A 20,051-nucleotide genomic window follows, 5' to 3' on the forward strand; every position below is an offset into this window, starting at 1 on the left:
CTATTTCTTTAGAGTAAAAAATCGACATGTTCATTAATAATAATGTGAAATTTCATATTCAAATACACAAATAAAATTAGGGAGTGTTATCCTTGTACTTACACTTGCACTTGGCAGGATTCAAACCTCCTTCAACTCCTTTTGTATCTCATATCTACATTTATAGCTGTCAAATGGGCGGGCCGCCCATGGACATGCCCATGTCCATATACATATAGGCGGACTATGGGCGGACCAAAAAATAAATGGTCTATTTGGGCATTAGACCATTTTTGTCCATGGACCATATGGTCTTTAACCAGATGGACAATGGGCTTGCCCACCTACCAAAATTAACATGTTTTTATTTTAAAAATATTTTTATGAGAAAATCCATTTAGAACTAAACAATTTTCAATTATTATATTTTACATTTATAAATTTTTATTTTCATAAAACAGATAAATTATTGTATTGGCGAAAAAATGATTTTACGCTTTTGACGGAAAAACACAATTTTACGGTTTTGGCGGGAAAACGTAATTTTACGGTTTTGGCGGAAAAACGTAATTTTACGGATTTAGCGGAAAAACGTAATTTAACGGATTTGGCGGGAAAACACAATTTTACGGTTTTGGCAGGAAAACGTAACTTTACGGATTTAGCAGAAAAACGTAATTTTACGGATGTGGCAGGAAAACACAATTTTACGGTTTTAGCGGAAAAACGTAACTTTACAGTTTTGGCGAGAAAACGCAATTTTACGAATTTTGGAGAGAAAACACAATTTTACGGTTTTATGTAGACTACATTCAATGTAGACTACATTGAATGTTAGAAACTCTTCAAAGAAAGAGCTCGAGTTAAATTATTTTACCGTGTTTTCATTTTGCATAAATTAGTTTGCATCCAACATACGGTCGTTTGAAGAGTTAATTTATACGACGAAACAGTATCATTTGTCAATTAATCAGTGACCAATCACAAACAATATTAAGTGTAACTAATTAAAACAGGATATGTCATATGAGTCATTTTCAATTTGGCCAATCTATCGAGAGTCCGTAGTCATCTTGTTTTGGTTTAAATGAAAACAACACAAGAAAAGGACTAAAATATCGATATAACTAATTAGTAATGCGGTAAAGAGAAGAAGGATCTAAAGGCATTGGCTACATCAAGGATCTTCTTGGTAGGAGCTTCCGTCACTGGCAATGTTGGTCCGGCCATCAGCAGCCAACGGGCTATGGACTCTGTTACTTCTGAACAAAACACCTTCCACAATATTACACAACCGATCCAGCTGGGTTCCAACAAGTACCTATCTCCTCTACACACACTCTTCATTATCGCCTTCGCACACCTCTCTGCTGATTCCACTGGCAATACGCTTACTTGCACCTAATTCATATATATTCATTCTATCAACTTTACATAGCAGCTAGTAGTTTAAGGTAACTGTAACTGGTGAATTATATTTGACCGTAAATGGAAATGAATTGGATCCTAAATCAAACAAAGCTTAGTGAATAGCTGGATTCCATCAAAAGATTACAGTTGACGTTGACAATAATTCTATATTTAAGTTCATGACTCTTAACTATAACTTCTATTCATTTTGATTTTATATAACCACAAATAATTACTATTAATTAAGCCCATACTCCCATACTTTTTAATCATATAAGAAAATTAGAAATTTAACCAGGAATGCTTACATCTCTTAGCTCTTTATCCACAACGAGGTTGCCATCCTTTGTCATGAACTTGCCTCGGCTCAATTCCGAGTCAACGACCCCTGGTGCTACTATTGTAATACCTATCTCTGATCCAAACTCTGTTCTTAGTGTTTCGTAAAAGGCGATCAGAGCGGCTTTACTTGCCTGAATTCATTGACAGAAAATTAAGGTATATCAAATTAATCTTTGAGATATATAACGCGGTTAAGTAAATTATAAGAGGCAAATGGATACAAAAATGTTACACAATAAAAGCTCAATCTAGGTGACGCAATGTAACCACATCCAGAAGCAATCGCGACAATCCTTCCTCTGGACTTCTTTAGGTATGGAGACGCATAGAATGTACAATACACAGATCCCCAGAAGTTTATGTCCTATGCAACAAAGGAAAAAAAATCAAAAATGGTTACAAACTACAAAGGGTTAGTAGAAAACATATTTTCTTAGAAAGATCTTTGGTCCGAGTCAATTGACCATAGCCGGCGAAGCCTTAGAGAGATCATCGATGTCTTCAAACAAATAGAGTGGAGCAACTCCAGCATTCGTCACTAGATGATCCACTGCTCAATTTAACCATTCAAAAGAAAATTATTATTTTAGTTTACTATATTCTCCTCCAGTACTTTTTTGGATTGTCCAATCTACTTATGTTGCATTGATTCATATGAATAATATAATTATAGTTTCAAATATATATCACTTTTCATGTGTTTTCTATGTAAAGTGCAAAGTGTCAATGCAAATTAATTATGTTACTTATGTAAAAAGATACCAGAGAGCCTAGCTAGGTTACAGTTTTAATAATTGCAAAAACGAAAAAAAAAAAGATTATGTCATAATAAATTGTAAATGCAAACAAACTATTTAGTACTTCTTGACTTACATCGGCCAAAATGAAGAACCGTGGCTCGGATAAAACGCTCACAATCTTCTAGTTTGGAAACATCCGCGACTAAGGGCATAACTTCAGGGGAGCCATAGAGCTCAGCTAGAGCCGCGACATGGAAGAGAGGATCTCCTCTTATGTCAACTAGTGCTAAATACGCTCCTCTCTTCCCATACTCATACGCTAGAGCCTATACACACACTATCACACCCATGACCCATATATACTTAACCCTAACCATGGATTTGTTTGTTTGTTTGTTGACTTACCTCGCCGATGCCAGAAGCTGCTCCGGTGATGACAACAACTTTTCCGGCGACATTTTCCGGGAACAGATTCCGGCAGATGGAGACAACGGATTTGAGCCTTTGGTAAGTTGGGTAGAAGACGAGAAGTGCATACAAGGTTAAAAGAGGAAACAAGAAGTTGATGATCTTGTTAATTGGATCCATGCATGGAGGACTTTGCTTCACTATGGTCTTTACTGTTCTACCTCTTTTTTTCTCTTCTTTATTCTGCTGGAAGCTCTCATGGCAATGTGGCAATCCTACAAGCTGATATACCAACACGTGTTTTGGACATAATCTACACAACCTCAATTACATATGGTACAAGAGAATTGCGAAAGAGCATTGAATGACGTGTGTAAGCAAAAGTAGGGAGGTGGATTGGGCTTAAGACTATATTGTACAATTAATGGTTCAAAAATTAAAAATCCATCCATTCTCTTTTCAACACTTTACATCATTTTTTCTTACTTCTACTTTCATTATTCAACATATTATTTGAATTTTAACCTTTATAATAATTTTGTTTGATAAAATTCAATACCTTAATCATGAGGCAGTAGGCTATTAGTTCTAACCATAGAAGATGTTGATCTAGGCCAAAGATTGATTCTCCCCAAACGCAGAATTATTAAATAATTTTATATTATAATTAGGAAAATTAAATTACATAAATTATTGTTAATATTTTATTTTATGTTTTAATTTATTTATGTAATTAATTTTTAAAAATTAAAATAATAATTATTAAAACAAACAAAGTTACAAATCTTTCAAAAGCAATACGATAAAAAATGCACAAAACAACTAATAAAACACATAACATAATTAGAACAATATACTCAACTGACAAACAATAAAACTTTTAAATCACATATAGAGAAATAAACATATTTTCAATCACGGAACATTCTGAATTTTACGCATATGTATTTGACTAGATCTGCTTTCAATTCGTGATGTACATTTGAACCACATAATTTGGATCTTGCACGCACATGATTTTCCAATGGAGGTAATACCTCGATTAAGAATGGTTGTGGTTTACGAAAACCACTTGCCTTATATTGATCATAATCAGTCCAAGGTTGAACATATATATTTCGTTCATCCTCCTCAATCATATTACGTAATATGATACATGACCACATGATGATAGCCAAATTAGTTATGTCCCACATGCAAACGTCTCAAATAATTTTAAATTGAGCTTGTAACACTACAAATGCATGTTCGATGTTTTTCCGACATCTTTCTTGATGTTGTGCAAATAACTTGTCTGGTTCACTTTGAGCAAATCGAATTGATTTGACAAAAGTTTGATAAGAAGGATAAATACCATCAGCTAGATAGTATGCGATATTATAGAAACATTTGTTCACAAAGAAGTTCACTCTTGAAATATTTTTCTTGTTCAACATCATCGAACAGTAGTAAACGATCTAAAATATTTATATCATTCAATGTGTCGGGGAACCCAAAAAAGGAATGCCATATCTAGAGATCATGAGATGAAACTGATTCAAGAATAACAGTGGTAGTTCTCTTATCTCCCTGGGTAAATTGACTTTCTCACGTCGTAGGACAATTTTTCCATTCCCAGTGCATGCAATCAATACTCCTAATCTTCCATGCAAAACCTCACTTCTCGCTAACATATAATCTTTGTAGGTCATCTTGAGTTAGAGCTTTGAGATAGACTTTCTCATACAATTGTATGATTCTTTTACAGAATCTTCGTATGCACTCAAATGTTGTAGTACCTCAATATTTTGATGTATTCCTCGATTTCGGCAGCCGCTACACGATATGCTAACATTCACATGGCCGTAATACATTTTCTTAATGAAGATATACCTTCGTTATTGGCTGCATGCATCAACTCGTTATGTGAAGTAGTTGTCACTTCTTAATAGGTCCTCTCGTTCGGTGAAGTAGTCGTTAATCAATTCTTTGGTTCGCGGCTACATGATCTATCTTGGAGTATTTTCTCTTGCTATGAACATGATAGTCTTCCTCTATTTTGTTTCGACCCTCTTTAAACTGGTTCACAATATATCCTTTTTTCAATTTCTGACTTTTTTTTAAAAAAATTTCGATATCAAACAAAAATTTAGATGGATCCATTTTTCTATTTTTTTTGTAAGATGAGATTTTTGTTATTGGTACAGTGAGGTTTCATTTATAAGAATTGAGTGGTTGAAATCATCGGATTCCTAACAAAATTTAGATTTACTTAATCAAGAGATATGTATTAGATTCTCTGAAAAATCTGAAAGTCACGGATCATATTGTTGGAGAAAAAGCCAAACATACATTATTAAAGAAGAAAAAACCAAAATATATTAGATTATTTGATAAAAGTCGAAAGTGACATATTATATTGTTGGAGAAAGAGCCAAACACACATTATGAAAGAAGAAAAAAACAAACACACACTATTAAAACACACAGAAATATACACCCATTAATCACATCCTTCCCCACACACATATAGATGATAGATCTCCCTTCTCCTTCTCTTAACCCTCCTCAAGGCTCTCTTTGCTCTCAGCATCAAACTCACCACCTTTCTCCTTCTCTCCCAGAAGCGACGAAGCCCTCCCCCCCCCCCCCCCCCCCCCAACAAAGAGAGGCTGCTCTTGACTTTTTCAAGGAGACCTAGGGTTTCCAACCCAAACCAAGCCAAACCGATCAATTTTGAAACAAACCGAACAACCACCAATTTAGTGGTGTTGACCGACACCCTCCATGGTGTCGATCGACACCCACCCAAAATTGGGTTCAGAATGTTACAGGGTGACACCATCTTTAATTTTTTCAAAGTCCTTAAGAATGTTCCATACATGATCAAATTTCTAACCAGATTTAAATATCATCACTTGAAGCACCACTTTGACGTCTATTTTTATATTGTTTGATGCATGCATGCAGTTTTCTTGCTGCTCTCTCGATATTTTGAAACCAACATTGGAGAGATTTTTGAACGTTCACTCTAGGTTTCCATTTTTCCATTATCGAAAGCTTCCGCCACACGATCCCAGAAATGATCGGATGGTTGATAATGACCTGTAATTGGAGCTTGAGAAATTTCTAGGTAGACATGACATAAATATTTATCTTCTTTTAAGAAAATAAGAGAAGGTGAAGATGTTATAATTTTGTGGAATGGTTGATTGGAAATAAAAATCAAAGATGGTATAAATAGATGTTTTTCAAAATTCTCACATTTTTAAATCATTTTCTGATGAATCAACAATTCAAATACAAAGCTATTATAAGATTCTCACGCTAGCCATGACAAGATTTGACATTATGATGACAAAGTGGTGCCAATATTTACACATTTTGTATTACACTATGTCAAGATTTGACAATATGCATGGTTCCAAGATTCTAACAAATTTTAATTCATTATGAGAATGAATAATGGTACAATGACAAAAAGATAGCAATATTTTCACGTTTTTCATTCAATTATGAAAAATATAACAATACAATAACAAAATGTGACTATCCAATATACTTTATATTTCTATAAATACCATTATAACTCTACAATGGTCATAAAATATTCTTACTAATAACACTATCTTCACCTTAGTTTTTGTTATCACTTAAAATAAATTTAATTTTAATATTCTACCAGATTTTCATATTTCATCATCTTTTCAAAATATGGAAATAGATTGTCAAAAAAAAAAAAAAAATAGAAATTATCAATAATCTCAACCAAGAAGACCAAACTATACTTCTTGCTATCGCTAATAATAACTAGATCATCCAATACCTTCTCAACAGACAAAGCAGCAATGTAATCCATGGTGGCTCAGTTCAAGGACGCTCTTTCATACACCAATATCGAGAAAATGCATATTATAGACTGATCAATGATTACTTTTCAGAGAATCCAATCTATAATGATGTTATGTTTCATATAAGGTATCATATGTCCGTTCCATATTCCTCCGTATTATTAATGTAGTTGAAGATCATGACAACTACTTCACACAGAGAAGAGATACAACTGGTAGATTAGGATTATCATCCCTTCAAAAAGGAAAGACCGTCTTTTGAATGCTAGCATATGGGATACCAGAGGATGTGACAGACGAGTATGTTAAGATAGACGAATTGACAACAATCAAAAGCATGAATAAATTTTGTCGAGCCATAATGGATATATTTTCAGAGCAATACTTACGATCACCAACAACTAATAATGTTGCCAGACTTCTTTACATCGGTGAAAAACGAGGTTTTTCAGGAATGTTGGATAGCTTAGATTGCATGCACTGGGAAGTAGAAAAATTGTCATACCGCTTGGTCTCGATAATATTAGGGACGTAGTGGATCACCAACTATCATTCTTGAAGTAGTGGCAGATTATGATCTTTGGATATAGCAGACATATTTTGGAATGTCGGGAACCAATAATGACATCAATTTATTGGAGTCTTTCCATTTATTCTCCAATCTAGCTCAAGGTATTGCTCCTCCTACGCATTATATCATTTAAGAAAAATAATATAATATGAGTTATTATTTAACTGATGGTATATATCTGAAGTGGTCTACCATAGTGCAAACTATTCACGAGCCAAGAGGGCCTAAAAAGTATTTTGCTACACAACAAGAAGCATGTAGGAAAGATGTAGAGCATGCATTTGGAGTTCTTCAATCACGTTTTGCAATTGTGAAAGGACCATATCGTTTTTGGAAGAAAAAACTGTGATTAATGATATAATGACTATATGTATAATTTTACATAACATGATAATCGAGGATGAGTGTGATCTTAATGCACCAATTGAAGTTGGAAGAGAAGCTCCACCATCCGAGATTGAAATACCGGATGATAAAATACTCAATTTCAAGAATTTCTTGCTCGATATAGACAAATCAAAGATAAAGAGGCTCATTTTTGGGAAAAATACACTAATGATGATATTTACTAAAATGTATTAGTCATTTGTTTTCTATTTATGAGATGTAATAAAATTATATTTTTCAAGTTTAATTTTAATAATATTTTAATTTTATTGATTTTTTGTTAAATTTAAAATAAATAGACATAATTTGTAGATTTTAAAACTAAAGGGTTATAGTAGAAATTAAGAACAAAATAAAAATATATAATAAACTGAAAATATTTGTTATAGAGTAACAAATAGAATAACCATTGGAGTAAATTTCTACCTTATTTTTAGAGATCTCTATATTTGGAGTAAAATATAGAGACAACCATTGGAGATGGTCTAAGTTTTGCGATTTTTCTTTTTAACATGAAAGTTTTGCGGTTAAGAATTTTTAAGGGGTATAACTATAAATTTAGTAAGGGATAATGGCAATTATTTTTTCCGCTCATCGTTCTGCAAAAAGCTTTCAGATCTGAAATGGCAAATTGATTTTTAAAAGCTAGTGACTGTTGCTGTTCAAATTAAAGCTAGGCTTTCTATCGCTGTTTTATCCAGAAATTCTGAAATGTTCAATCTAGAGTTGCATCGACAAATCTGAATGAGAGGAAAAGAAATAGTGAAGGAAAAACATGAGCTTTTTTTTGTCGTTAGTAGCTGTCGCTGCGACAGATTTACCAAACAGGGCAATCCTTATTTTGTTATTGATGGGCCTTGTTGTTTAAATCCAACACAGTGTGACTTTATTTTCTAAAATTTCACAGCCCATTTAAAATCGATAATTTATATAATCCTTAATTTAAAATAATTTTTACATTAAAAATCTCAACCGTTCACTTTCGAAGATTTTGTTAAGGATAGATACAATGAAATGAACAAATCATAATCCAATGAAATCTCAAGTGATAAGATTGAAATCTTAAAAGATAATAAAAAATATATTTCATGGTCAGTTTTTATCCGATATTTTTTTTTTTTTTTGCCAGCCGATATATAAACTGTAGATAACTCAGAATCTTTAAAGAACAGTTCAGAAAATTATAAAAATTCTCTATACAAAAGCAAGTTATCTTGCAATTAGAGATTCCGAAGAGTCAACAATCTCATCAACAAAGTGAGATTTATGATTTCGATAGGATTCGATGGTTCGTATTCGTAGATCAAGATATACGGTAAATACTATACCATGAAAATTTTCTAATTTTTTTTAGTAAAGTATGAAAATAACAAATGGAAAATGTTGTTAAGATTCCTATTTTGATTAAAAAAAATCAACAACTAAATTTCTGAATTTGGATTGACAAGATTAAATATTTGGTAGATAAGAGAAATCATTTACTTTTGGATCTCTATATATGCAGTATGCTGCTATGCTAGCTACTTGAATTTTTTCTTCTTTCTCATGTCTTACGAAAAAAACACTTCTATTCCAATCAAAACTATATCTCTCTTTAACAATCCTATAAGCTGCTCATAAATTGTTTTCACATCTTCATTCTTTTATTTTGTTTTTTTTTTCGATGAGTTTTATCAAATTGGTAAAAAAAGGTAAGTTCAGAAAAACTGACATAAACGACAGCGTTTTCCAAATCAGTAAATTCGAATTGGCTTTTCAAGTTCTTAACCTTTTTGCTATTCTCGAGAGATCTTTCCCAACTTTTCGAACAAAAACAAAAATAAAAAAATCGATTCTTGTTCTTCTCTAATTCAAATCATCTTCTTCGATTCTTGTTCTTGTTCGTTTTAATGGAAACTCGCGTGAAGCAGGAGAATCTTGTACCAACTACGACTACTCTCGCTACTTGGAAACCCGCCGCTGGGAACAGCACCGTTCCGCGGCGAGAATCCAGAGATGTTATCGAAGTTAGTAGTAGCGACGACGAAGGAGGATCCGAGTTAGGGGAAACCGTAGACCGAAGACTCGGTAACGATATTTCTGGGACGAAGAGAGCGAGAGGTGATTCTGTAGCCTCGTCGGCGAAAAAGCTAGCGGTTATGATTCCGGATGATGAGGAAGGGTTTGCGCAGGTTTTGGCTCTCCCGGCGACTCCTTTTAACGTTGTGGCGGCGCCTTCTCCTTCGCCTTGGGGAAGTTGTAAACAATTTTGGAAAGCTGGGGATTATGAAGGAACATCGGGTGGTGATTGGGAAATTTCTGCTGGTATAATTTGCTTTGTGTGATTTTGTTTATATTTCTCGGATTCTTTTGTTAATGGAACTTAGGAGAATAAATTGGGAATGTTAGTGATGGATTTTGTGTAAACTTGTGGTTTTAGGTGGCTTTGATCATGTAAGAGTACATCCTAAGTTCCTGCATTCTAATGCAACAAGTCACAAATGGTCCCTTGGAGGTACGCAACTTTGATGCAATCTATTTGAACACAATGTTTTATGTAATGGGAATGGTGGTTAAACAATGTTAACTCTTGCAGCGTTCGCTGAGCTTTTGGACAATGCTTTGGATGAGGTGTGATGTTTTTCTGATTTTTTAGAAATTTTACAAAGATGCGGATTTGGATTACTGGTTTGGTAGTATTGGTTGGTTACTCATCTTCTGATTATCAGGTTCAAACAGGAGCTACATATGTTAATGTAGACATGATCCAGAACAGGAAAGATGGAAGCAAGATGGTCTTGATTGAGGGTATACAGTTGATTTTTGTATTTGGTGTATCAAATTTTGACATTCCAGCGCTTTCTTGATCCTCATCTATGGATCATCCTTTATGTTTGAAATGCAGATGATGGAGGTGGGATGAATCCTGAAAAGATGCGGCACTGCATGTCTCTAGGATATTCTGCTAAGAGCAAACTTGCAGACACCATTGGACAATGTAACCATTTCTTTTTCCTGCAAGATAAATATATATATATCAAATGTTTTAGTTCAAGACTCTTAAATTTATTTACTTTTTATAGATGGTAATGGATTCAAGACTAGTACAATGAGACTCGGAGCTGATGTCATTGTTTTCTCACGTTGCAGTGGAAAAGATGGGAAGAGGTTAGTTATCTGTTACCACACCATTACCCCTGTCAGCTATCATGTTTATATAGTATCGATTGAAAAAATCAACAATGGCTATAGTTATATACATCTGACCATAGTTCTATTTACCTGATGTTTCTTTAGCTCGACACAGAGCATTGGCCTTCTATCATATACATTTCTAAAGAGCACCGGAAAAGAGGACATAGTTGTACCCATGGTAAGCTACTTTTATTTCACTGTATGGAACTATGGGTAAAAATCCACTTGATAATTTCGAATGGTGATTGTTAGCATGTGATTCAATTTTGAGCATTAATTAAGTTACATACACCGTTCATTTCAGCATTCTTTTGTTTGAAATACTGTTCTCATTTAACGTTAAAGGAAATGTAAAACAGAAATACGTCTACTCATCTTTCATTTTCAGGAGCAAAATATATTATGCAGAGAAAGCTAACATTGTCCTGTTCTCAGGATATCACTCATACGATTAAAATGACTTCATAACCAAAACATATATATTTTTTAGTTTGGTAGGCTTTTGTAGTCAGTTTATCTCTTCTAATCTTCTTCTGATGATGATTTAAATGAAAGCTTGACTATGAAAGAAGAGGTTCTGAATGGTGTCCAATAATGAGGTCCTCGGTTAGTGATTGGGATAAAAATGTGGACACAGTGGTTCAATGGTCGCCGTTTGCTAACGAAGAAGATCTTCTTCGTCAGGTAAAGCTCTTTCCTTTGTTACATGAGAGCCTTTATTACAAGGAGAAGCAAAAGAAAAACAAAGGAGTCGGTTCCCAAACGCTACTACTTCTTTACTAATATGTGAGAATTTTCCCACTAATCTTTTGCTCTGATTATTGTAGTTTAATCTAGTGAAGAATCATGGCACAAGGATAATCATATATAACCTCTGGGAAGATGACCAAGGAATGCTAGAACTTGATTTTGACACTGATCCACATGTATGTGTTTTTATTGCTGGATATACATAGATTACGTTCTGCAATGATGTAGAAGTTTCTGTGTCCATATAATCTACGTGTGGTTTATTGCAGGATATCCAGCTTCGAGGGGTCAATCGGGATGAGAAAAATATTGATATGGCTTCTCGATTCCCTAACTCCAGACACTTCCTGACATACAAGCACTCACTCAGGGTATAAATATTCTTTCCTTAGTTGTGGTAATTTTCGAAGTTAGTTTGGTTCAGTCTCCTGCTAAAATCACTATGATATTTCTTAAATGATTGAATCTGACGAATCTGGTGGTGGGTAGATATCAAAGCTTGATTTTGAATGATTATGAATCTCCTTATTGTTGGCTGCATTTTCGTTTCTTTTATTTGTTACCATTTTTCATGTTCACAGAGTTACGCATCTATTCTCTACCTAAAGATTACGCATGGGTTCCGTATCATTCTCCGAGGAAAAGATGTTGAGTATCACAACATAGTAAATGACATGATGCATACAGAAAAAATTACTTATCGGCCAAAAGAAGGGGCTGACGGATGCACTAAGTACTCAAATGTATGTTTTCATAATTTAACATAGTTAGAATTCTTCCTGTACTTAAATTAATGATATCAAGCAGCTTATGCCGAAAATTTTGGCTGCGTGTGCGCAATCTTTCACAGTTGTCTGCTGTTGTGACCATTGGATTTGTGAAGGATGCAAAACATCATGTGGATGTTCAAGGCTTCAATGTTTACCACAAAAATCGCCTAATAAAGGTTTCTGTTTCTTTTTGCTACTTTTTCCCACTCTACCTTAAAATGTGGCGAAAACAATATCAGCTTTACACTTTCCTTTAATATCTTCTCACTTGTTTTCAGCCATTTTGGAGGATATGGAATGCAGCAGGAAGTGATGGTCGTGGAGTCATCGGTATTGTTTTTAACTGGAAGGTCTAATATTTGATAAGCCTTATTGACGAGAAGTCTAATGTTAGTTCATTCTGCTACTAAGGTGTCTTGGAAGCTAATTTCGTTGAGCCTGCCCATGATAAGCAAGGGTTTGAGCGCACAACAGTTTTGTCTAGACTTGAGGCACGGCTACTTCAGATGCAGAAGGATTATTGGTCTGATTCTCTTCTCGTGCTTTTTAAATCATGCTTCCTAAGCTTGACTGGTTCATTGGACTATTCGGGTTGATGTTTTCGTTCTGCTTTTACGCAGGAAATCTAAATGTCACAAAATTGGATATGCTTCGAGGCAAGGCAAAAAGTCTGCTAAGAATACTGAAGACAGAGGTACAATATATTTTTACTATACTTCGACACTTAAACTTGTACTGAACAATCTCTTGGAAATGTTTCCCACTTTGTAGAATCATCACCAGAATATGATCGTAAAGGATCTGTCTCATCCAGTAGAAGGACCGCTGCTTCGAGCTTTAAAACTTCAACTGCTACTCCAAGCTTTAAAACTTCAACCGCAGCTTCAGAAAAATTCAACACAAGATCAAATGTGAATGGAGGAGGAAAAGGATCGGTGAAAGATTCTAGAGACACCGGGTATAAATCATCAGAGAAAGGTGCTAAACTTGGAAACTCCTCTTCCAAATCTAACCAACGCGCAAAGCCTCAAGGAGCTCGTGCTTTGGAGGTCGTCAATAGTGATGATGACTATGATCCTGATTCTTCACCAGAAAGAAATGTCACTGACCTTCCTGAGAAGGTCCCATCCTATTCTTTATTTTCCCTATGGACTCTTTCTCCAGTATATAGAATTTGAGAACATAACCTTTTCTACTTCTTCTCTCAGAGTTCCGAACTACCCAAGCCTCAGTCTGGTTCGCCTACCCTCAGTCAATTGGAGCAAGAGAATAAAGAGTTAAGAGAGAGGTTTGTTACCACCTTACGTACCATGTTAATTTGTCTATAAGATTTTTTTGTGTGTGTTAACATTGGAAGCTGTGCTTTTTTTTTTGGTTTCTCAGGGTCGATAAAAAAGAAGAAGTTTTCCTGTTACTGCAAAAGGACCTGCGACGTGAGAAAGAGCTTCGCAAAACACTTGAAGCTGAGGTAACTTCTACTTTCTGACATTTACTGTGTCTGCATGCAAACCTATAACAACACACTCACTGATGAATTCCTCCTGTCATTACAGGTTGAAGCAGTAAAGAAAAAGTTAGAAGAGACGGAGAAAGAGCAAAAGGATTTAATCGATGTTTTCTCCGAGGAAAGAGACAGACGCGACATGGAGGAAGAAAATCTCAGAAATAAGCTAGAGGTTCTGATCATCCGTTCAAACAACATTTCTGTAATTAGTATTTTAGATTTCAAGAATTAAAATGACTTGACTTTGTGGTTGCAGGAGGCGTCAAACACAATCCAGAAGTTGTTAGGTGGAAAAGCTGGAGGCAGAAGATAGAGCGTTGTAACCAGACGTTAGAGTTGCATTGATGATAGTACTGAGGGGCATCTTACATAATTGACTGAGTAGGTTGTTTGCTTTAAATCCTCTTTTTGTTGTGGTGTATGGTCTCTAGCCTGACCAAACCAGAGTTAGGAAAGAAGTGGGATATTGTTGTAAAGTGAGGTTATTGGTTTAATGTTTGAAACATTTGAATTTGGTTCTCGGCATTTCCAACCTACCCGGACGCAACCTCTCCTTAATCCAACTAACTCACCAATGTTGGCTTTAGTCAATATGATTAGAATCATTATATAACTTTTACAAATTCTCTTACATTTTGTCCCATAAAAAAAGATTAATATCTACCCAAATTAATATAATAGTTTTTTTTTCTTTTTTTTTGTGCAAAAAAAATATAATAGTTTTCTTTGTTTTCTTTTTAGAGCAACTACAGTATATCATTTTTCTTTGTTAAAAAGGAACCCATATATAATAGACAAACGACATATTCATTTATTTAAAATTAATAAGACATATTTTACATTCGAGATGAGAGAGGGAGAGAGATACACGATGACGTTGACCAGACCCAAATTAAACATTGAACCCTAACTTAACATGCAAGCAAATTGAGAGACAAACACACACACATCGACTCTTGATAGTAAAAGAGCTAATTAATTCTTAGAAATGAGAAATGCTTCTTTGTTGTCCTTAATCTTCTCAATGTCTCCTTTGATCTTCTCGTCTCGGTCAATGGTATCTTCCATGTCTGCACTGTCCTGTGGCACCAAAGTTCTCATCTGTGAGTTGCAAACCATCGAACTTAGCCTCACAACGTCGACGACATGCTCAGAGATGTCCTGAAGCTTGATCACTGACGGCTCCAGAACTTTCGTCCCAGGTTTCTTGTAGATCACGAAAAGTATCATCTGAAGCACTCCAAAGATGAAACCCAAAACATTTGGCAGCTGGAAAATATATATATTATCAAGATTAGAGAAAACACATTAGGTTTTAGCGACAGCCGATCATAATAAATAAGAGCTAGATACAAATATTAAGACTAGAAGACACTTACGGCAATGTTCTTGTCTTTAAGGAGAAGCCCGTAGAAAAACCACATGATAGCTGATAAGGTTAGGAAGAAGGAGAGACCGAACGGCATGAACTCGGCACTCTTCGTTTTGATCACTTTCCTCTGTGTGTCAATTAATATTTTTTTAATATAATTTTTATAGTCGATAAGAAAAAAGAAAAAAAAAATTGAAATGGTAACTAAGAAAACGAGGCTTACAATGATGCCAAGGGGAGCAACAAAAACAGACAGAGCAAAGACCATACAAATGTATCCAAGAACTTGAACACGTTTATTGCCATGAGTCAGAAAGTACGTCAACAAGAAGATTAGGCCGAACGCGAAAACGTCCACAAAGAGAACGAACTTCACCGTTAGAATCTGCCATAATGGAAGAAGACGTTCCGTTAAAGATATAGTAATTCTTGTGTGTAAACTCAAGACAATAAGTTATATTCATATAGAATAAGGACCTTTTCCTTCTTAGGAGCGTAGAAGAAGTATAAGGAGATGTAGACGATCTGTACGACAAAGGCAAAGGAGTTGATCGTGATCAACATCATAGCATCTTTCTTGATCATCGCGTAGTACAGCCATAGCATCGCACTGAACAGGGAAATCACGTAAGGGACCGACTGATACCCTTCAGATGATTTCCTCTTGTATATACGAATGAACGTCGGTCTAAATATATAAACAACACGTATTAATGCTTGAGTTAAAACGTTATTTTTATACGACGAATGTGCAAAAGAGTTATAGACTACTTACATTGGGGCAAGGCAGACGAAAAAGGAGATGATATTTCCTACAATATAGTTATTGTTATATGTTAGAATTTCACGATGTCTCATGTAAATGCATGCATTTTTGAATGTGTACGTAAATGTGAGAAGATATACACTAAGTCACTAAGTAACGCATTAAGAATAAGGACGAAAAAATATACCTAGAATGCCAAAGACAGTAGCCAAGACGGCTTGTGAAATTGCCATTTTTTATCTCTCTCTCTCTCAACGTAATGAAATGCTTCTTTAGAATATAAAGAAAAGAAAAATATTAATTCTAGTTAGAAAACTCTCCCTCTCTCTTCCTCTATTAAAGAGAACGCAAGTGAACGAACGGGTAAACTCTACAGGATCATACTGAGAATCTGTTCAAATCTATGATGCAATTCCAGATTGAGAAGTGTGGTGATTTATATAGGGAGAAGAGGAGAAAAGTGTATCAACTTGCAAAATGTGTCTGCGAGTGAGAGGAAGAGTTTGAACTCAATGGGGTTGTATAGTGGAGAAAAAAAGAATCAAAGAGCATTATCTATACTTTACAGTTGTATACTTCATACCCGATTGCCTCGGAAGGTTCCCTTTTTTTTTCACCTAAGCCTAATCTTACCCATCTTTTGATTTTATGATTCACGTACTATACACTACAACTTAATATGTTACTTAGTTTGTTTTTTTTCGAATAAAATGTAAACTTTATTCGAAAAAATACAGTTTTACAATATTTGCAGCGTATTTTAAACTGTTTCATTTTACAAATTTCCAAAAATAAAAACTCTTAGAAAAATAGCTGCGAAGATGTCATCTCGATGCAAACCAAGTCACCATATAACCATCAAACTTTTATGGTTACGTAGTTTCTTCGTTTTATGTAAACCGTTTATGTGACGACCTTTTAGATCTTACTCAAATACTCGTTTCGTCAAGAAGAATATATTGGTCAATATAGCATAATATAATTCATAAATTAATATAATCCGTTAGCATTAATCGTGCATGAAATTTAACCAAAAAACGCAATTGTATGAATTGCATCTGACCAATAAAGCAGTAAGTCTTTTGTAAATTTGCCATGAAATATTGCTCAAACATGTGAGGAATAGAATCCTCTCAATTTCAAAAATTGTCACATAATTTTCACTCTACATATCTCTACATATAATATCTTCAATGAGTAGGGTAATTTCACCATTTTTTTTATTCATCTCTAATGAAAAAAAAAAAACAAAGAAACGAATGATGGTTGTGCGCACATTGATGTCGGCATGCGAAATTAACCTAAATCTTATCTCATAAATTCTGTGGGAAATAATCAAACCCTAAAACCTAAAATGGGTGGGTATCTATCCAACTCAGCAACTTATGAGCACTAAAACCTTAAAAATCTTGCAAGTACCATTCTGGTACATTCTAGTGGACCAAAGTTTTGGCCTTTCTGACGTGTCACCAACCATAGTAGGTGTTGAGATGTTTACTGTTTACAACTCTCTTTGCTTAGGGTTTTACTAGTGCAATGAGAGCAAGTTGGTCTTTTACCTAAACCGAATTGTCATGCTCATAGTTTGGTTTCCAAATTGAAAGGACTCGTTTAGAGAAATACCCTTTTGAAATCTTTCCGCCAACATATTTACAAAAAAATCTATTTCCCCCTCAACATTATATTGAACTATGTAATTTCTTTGAAACAAATGATGAAAGCTGCAATAATCAATACAATTCTAGTAGGTGTGGATCCATAGTGTGTAGAATAGAGTTATTTGCTTTATAATTTTTTGTGATGTTAATCATTTTCTTTTTCTTGTTGTTCTCTTGTCTATATAGTAAATTGGTATATTATAAAGTAATGTATGTTATGTCAACCATTTTAATTACATGAAGTGCGTAAACCTTCTTCAAACCAGCTGCGAAGAGTGAAAACCTACAATCGAAATTTAAATGATCCTTAGACTTAACCATACGGGCCAACGAATACAATATAGCTAGCGGGGAATTAAAGAAGATAATAACAAGTTTTTTGAGTTCTTTGTTTTTTTTTTTGGTATGAAAACCAAATACGTACATCTTTACAAGATTAACATAGAAATAACATACTTGAACCATTTCTCTTGTATAATATGGTATCGAAGTGACAAAATTAAATACCTAAAATTGATTATCATTTTTTAATAAATAGTTGAATATCGTCTTTTCTATTTATTATATAACACTACTAATGTAGACATACTAAAACATTTCATTTCTCGACAAATTTATCGACCCATAATCCAATTTCTAATAGGTAGAGTAACGCGATGTAATGAAGTCAATCTTTCGTGGAAAAAACTGCATAACTCGGTCGATTTTGATGGTCAGTTGAACGTATCTCGATTACAAAGATAAATTTAGTTAATTTTTTTGTGAGTAGAATTTTGAGGGAAACTTTAATTGGTTTTTCAATCATGTCTAGACTGCCTTACTTTTCGTATAGTGTGTATAGATGTTGAACCATATACAAATTTATTAAACTCGTGTAGTCGATTTGCTTTAGTAATTCATTTCTATCTAAAGTATTCCGTTCATTGTTCTTGTAATTACTTTTGTTTTTCTTCTTGGTTTCGGTTGACTTTTGGATAAGTCCACATATAAATTGAGTTAACGAATAAAGTGAAATTGCATTAACATTTTTCTCGAAAATAATATATACTTATAGTAAAATTCTATACGTATGAGTTTGATACTCTCAGAATAAAATCTATTCGCAACGCCCATTGTCTTTGTTTTCTCGCATAGCTAATAGTTTTGACATATTACTCCATATATGCTCTAAAATTTTCGAACCATTATTATTTGAACCATTATACGATTCTTTTATTTTAAATTTTCCTAATACATATATGCTCAAGTGCTCAACTAAAAAGATATTACAGAGTCTCGTTGGACAGTCATTATCTAAAAAGAAACCAACATTTTAGCGTGGTAGTCATATACCTTTTGGCTTTATATCTTTATATATTCTTCGGTTTTATGACAAGTGTCCTTTTAGGATATTTTCTTATTTCACAAAATGAGTATATATATATATATATATATATATAATGCATAGCTTAGATATATTTTGTAAAAATGTGTGAGACAACTTTAATGTCAAAATACAAAATATTTTTTGGAATATATCGTAAATAGTTGCATGTTCTTTCCGTATAGATAAATCACTATGAACTTCAATGCTAATGCAACAACATATATATACTGATTGATATACACATTAGATATACGATTACAATGAATTCTCTTAATTAGATATACCAAACTTGAATTACTGATTTAAGTAGCAAGTGGTAGACCACTAATATAGGGTAACTTAAAGATAATTAGGAACGACAATTGATGGTATCATATAAAGTTAATTAGCCAAAGGATACAAAAGGAATCAAAACTGTTCATCCCTAATACTACGAGCACCTTAATATTATTAATTGTTGGACGTAACATGGTTTTAATTTGGCGATTGCCACTTAATTAAGAGTGGCCTTTATGATGTGTATGACATTGATGGCAGTGAAAGATACTGAGAATCTTTACAATCTAAGTGCAAACGAGAACAGATCCAGTGTCTTAGAGCCGAACTGTTTTTTTTTTTTTTCCTAATTGTAAGAGAATGTTCTGTTTTACGTCTACACAAAGATTCCCCTATTCTTTTTTTGCTCGTCAGAGTAATGGTACCGCCCTCACATAAGATCTTTGTTTCTTAAAAAGTGGTTTCAAAAAAAAAAAAAATCTTGAATATTCGATCATCATTGACATCTACGCACGATGGACATATTAAGGAATATACTTGACTCTCTTTTTTCTATGAATGCTCTTTTCAGTTTTAATGACGTTTCTTGGTGTGGTTTCTTATTCATAAATGGATTTGCAGAAAGTTTACTTTTTAATATTGATTAGTTAAAAATTCTCGTTTTACAAAGACCTAACATTGGATTCCCATTTACGTGCTCGGATACGTAATTGTTTTTGAGCCTTGATTAATAAAGTATAGGAGCTTC

The 20,051-nt window shown here is 34.0% G+C and overlaps 3 protein-coding genes and 1 pseudogene across 4 annotated transcripts; 2 read left to right on the forward strand and 2 right to left on the reverse strand.

Annotated features, from left to right (window-relative positions):
- Positions 1-999: 999 nt before the first annotated feature.
- On the reverse strand, positions 1,000-3,378 carry LOC104725355 (11-beta-hydroxysteroid dehydrogenase-like 6). The gene is made up of 6 exons (XM_010444014.3): positions 2,877-3,378; positions 2,605-2,797; positions 2,196-2,281; positions 1,964-2,095; positions 1,698-1,862; positions 1,000-1,380 (listed from the first exon to the last, which is right to left on the reverse strand). Exons 1-6 carry the CDS (start codon positions 3,057-3,059, stop codon positions 1,111-1,113), a joined length of 1,029 nt encoding a protein of 342 aa, XP_010442316.1. The 5' UTR covers positions 3,060-3,378; the 3' UTR covers positions 1,000-1,110.
- Positions 3,379-5,948: 2,570 nt separating this feature from the next.
- Positions 5,949-7,852, forward strand: LOC147948850 (uncharacterized; annotated as a pseudogene).
- An 858-nt stretch (positions 7,853-8,710) lies between these two features.
- Positions 8,711-14,390, forward strand: LOC104725361 (protein MICRORCHIDIA 4). Of its 2 annotated transcripts, none has more exons than XM_010444027.3 (21): positions 8,711-8,982; positions 9,578-9,971; positions 10,087-10,161; positions 10,243-10,277; positions 10,376-10,454; positions 10,552-10,644; positions 10,730-10,814; positions 10,944-11,019; positions 11,397-11,525; positions 11,669-11,767; positions 11,861-11,962; positions 12,173-12,334; positions 12,442-12,537; positions 12,640-12,691; positions 12,773-12,884; positions 12,982-13,055; positions 13,133-13,482; positions 13,570-13,649; positions 13,745-13,829; positions 13,915-14,037; positions 14,122-14,390. In XM_010444027.3, exons 1-21 carry the CDS (start codon positions 8,953-8,955, stop codon positions 14,176-14,178), a joined length of 2,388 nt encoding a protein of 795 aa, XP_010442329.2. In that variant the 5' UTR covers positions 8,711-8,952; the 3' UTR covers positions 14,179-14,390. The 2 variants fall into 2 exon arrangements, with proteins under 2 accessions (XP_010442329.2, XP_087341852.1); XM_087485726.1 differs by having other exon boundaries at positions 8,762-8,982; positions 9,575-9,971.
- Positions 14,391-14,653: 263 nt separating this feature from the next.
- LOC104725377 (bidirectional sugar transporter SWEET10) lies at positions 14,654-16,528 on the reverse strand. Its single transcript, XM_010444043.3, has 6 exons — positions 16,191-16,528; positions 16,013-16,049; positions 15,715-15,925; positions 15,461-15,622; positions 15,245-15,364; positions 14,654-15,134 (listed from the first exon to the last, which is right to left on the reverse strand). Exons 1-6 carry the CDS (start codon positions 16,234-16,236, stop codon positions 14,841-14,843), a joined length of 870 nt encoding a protein of 289 aa, XP_010442345.1. The 5' UTR covers positions 16,237-16,528; the 3' UTR covers positions 14,654-14,840.
- Between the last annotated feature and the right edge of the window lie 3,523 nt (positions 16,529-20,051).

Source organism: Camelina sativa, chromosome 2, assembly GCF_030686135.1.
Source record: "Camelina sativa cultivar CO46 ecotype springtype chromosome 2, ASM3068613v1".
Taxonomy (NCBI): domain Eukaryota; kingdom Viridiplantae; phylum Streptophyta; class Magnoliopsida; order Brassicales; family Brassicaceae; genus Camelina; species Camelina sativa.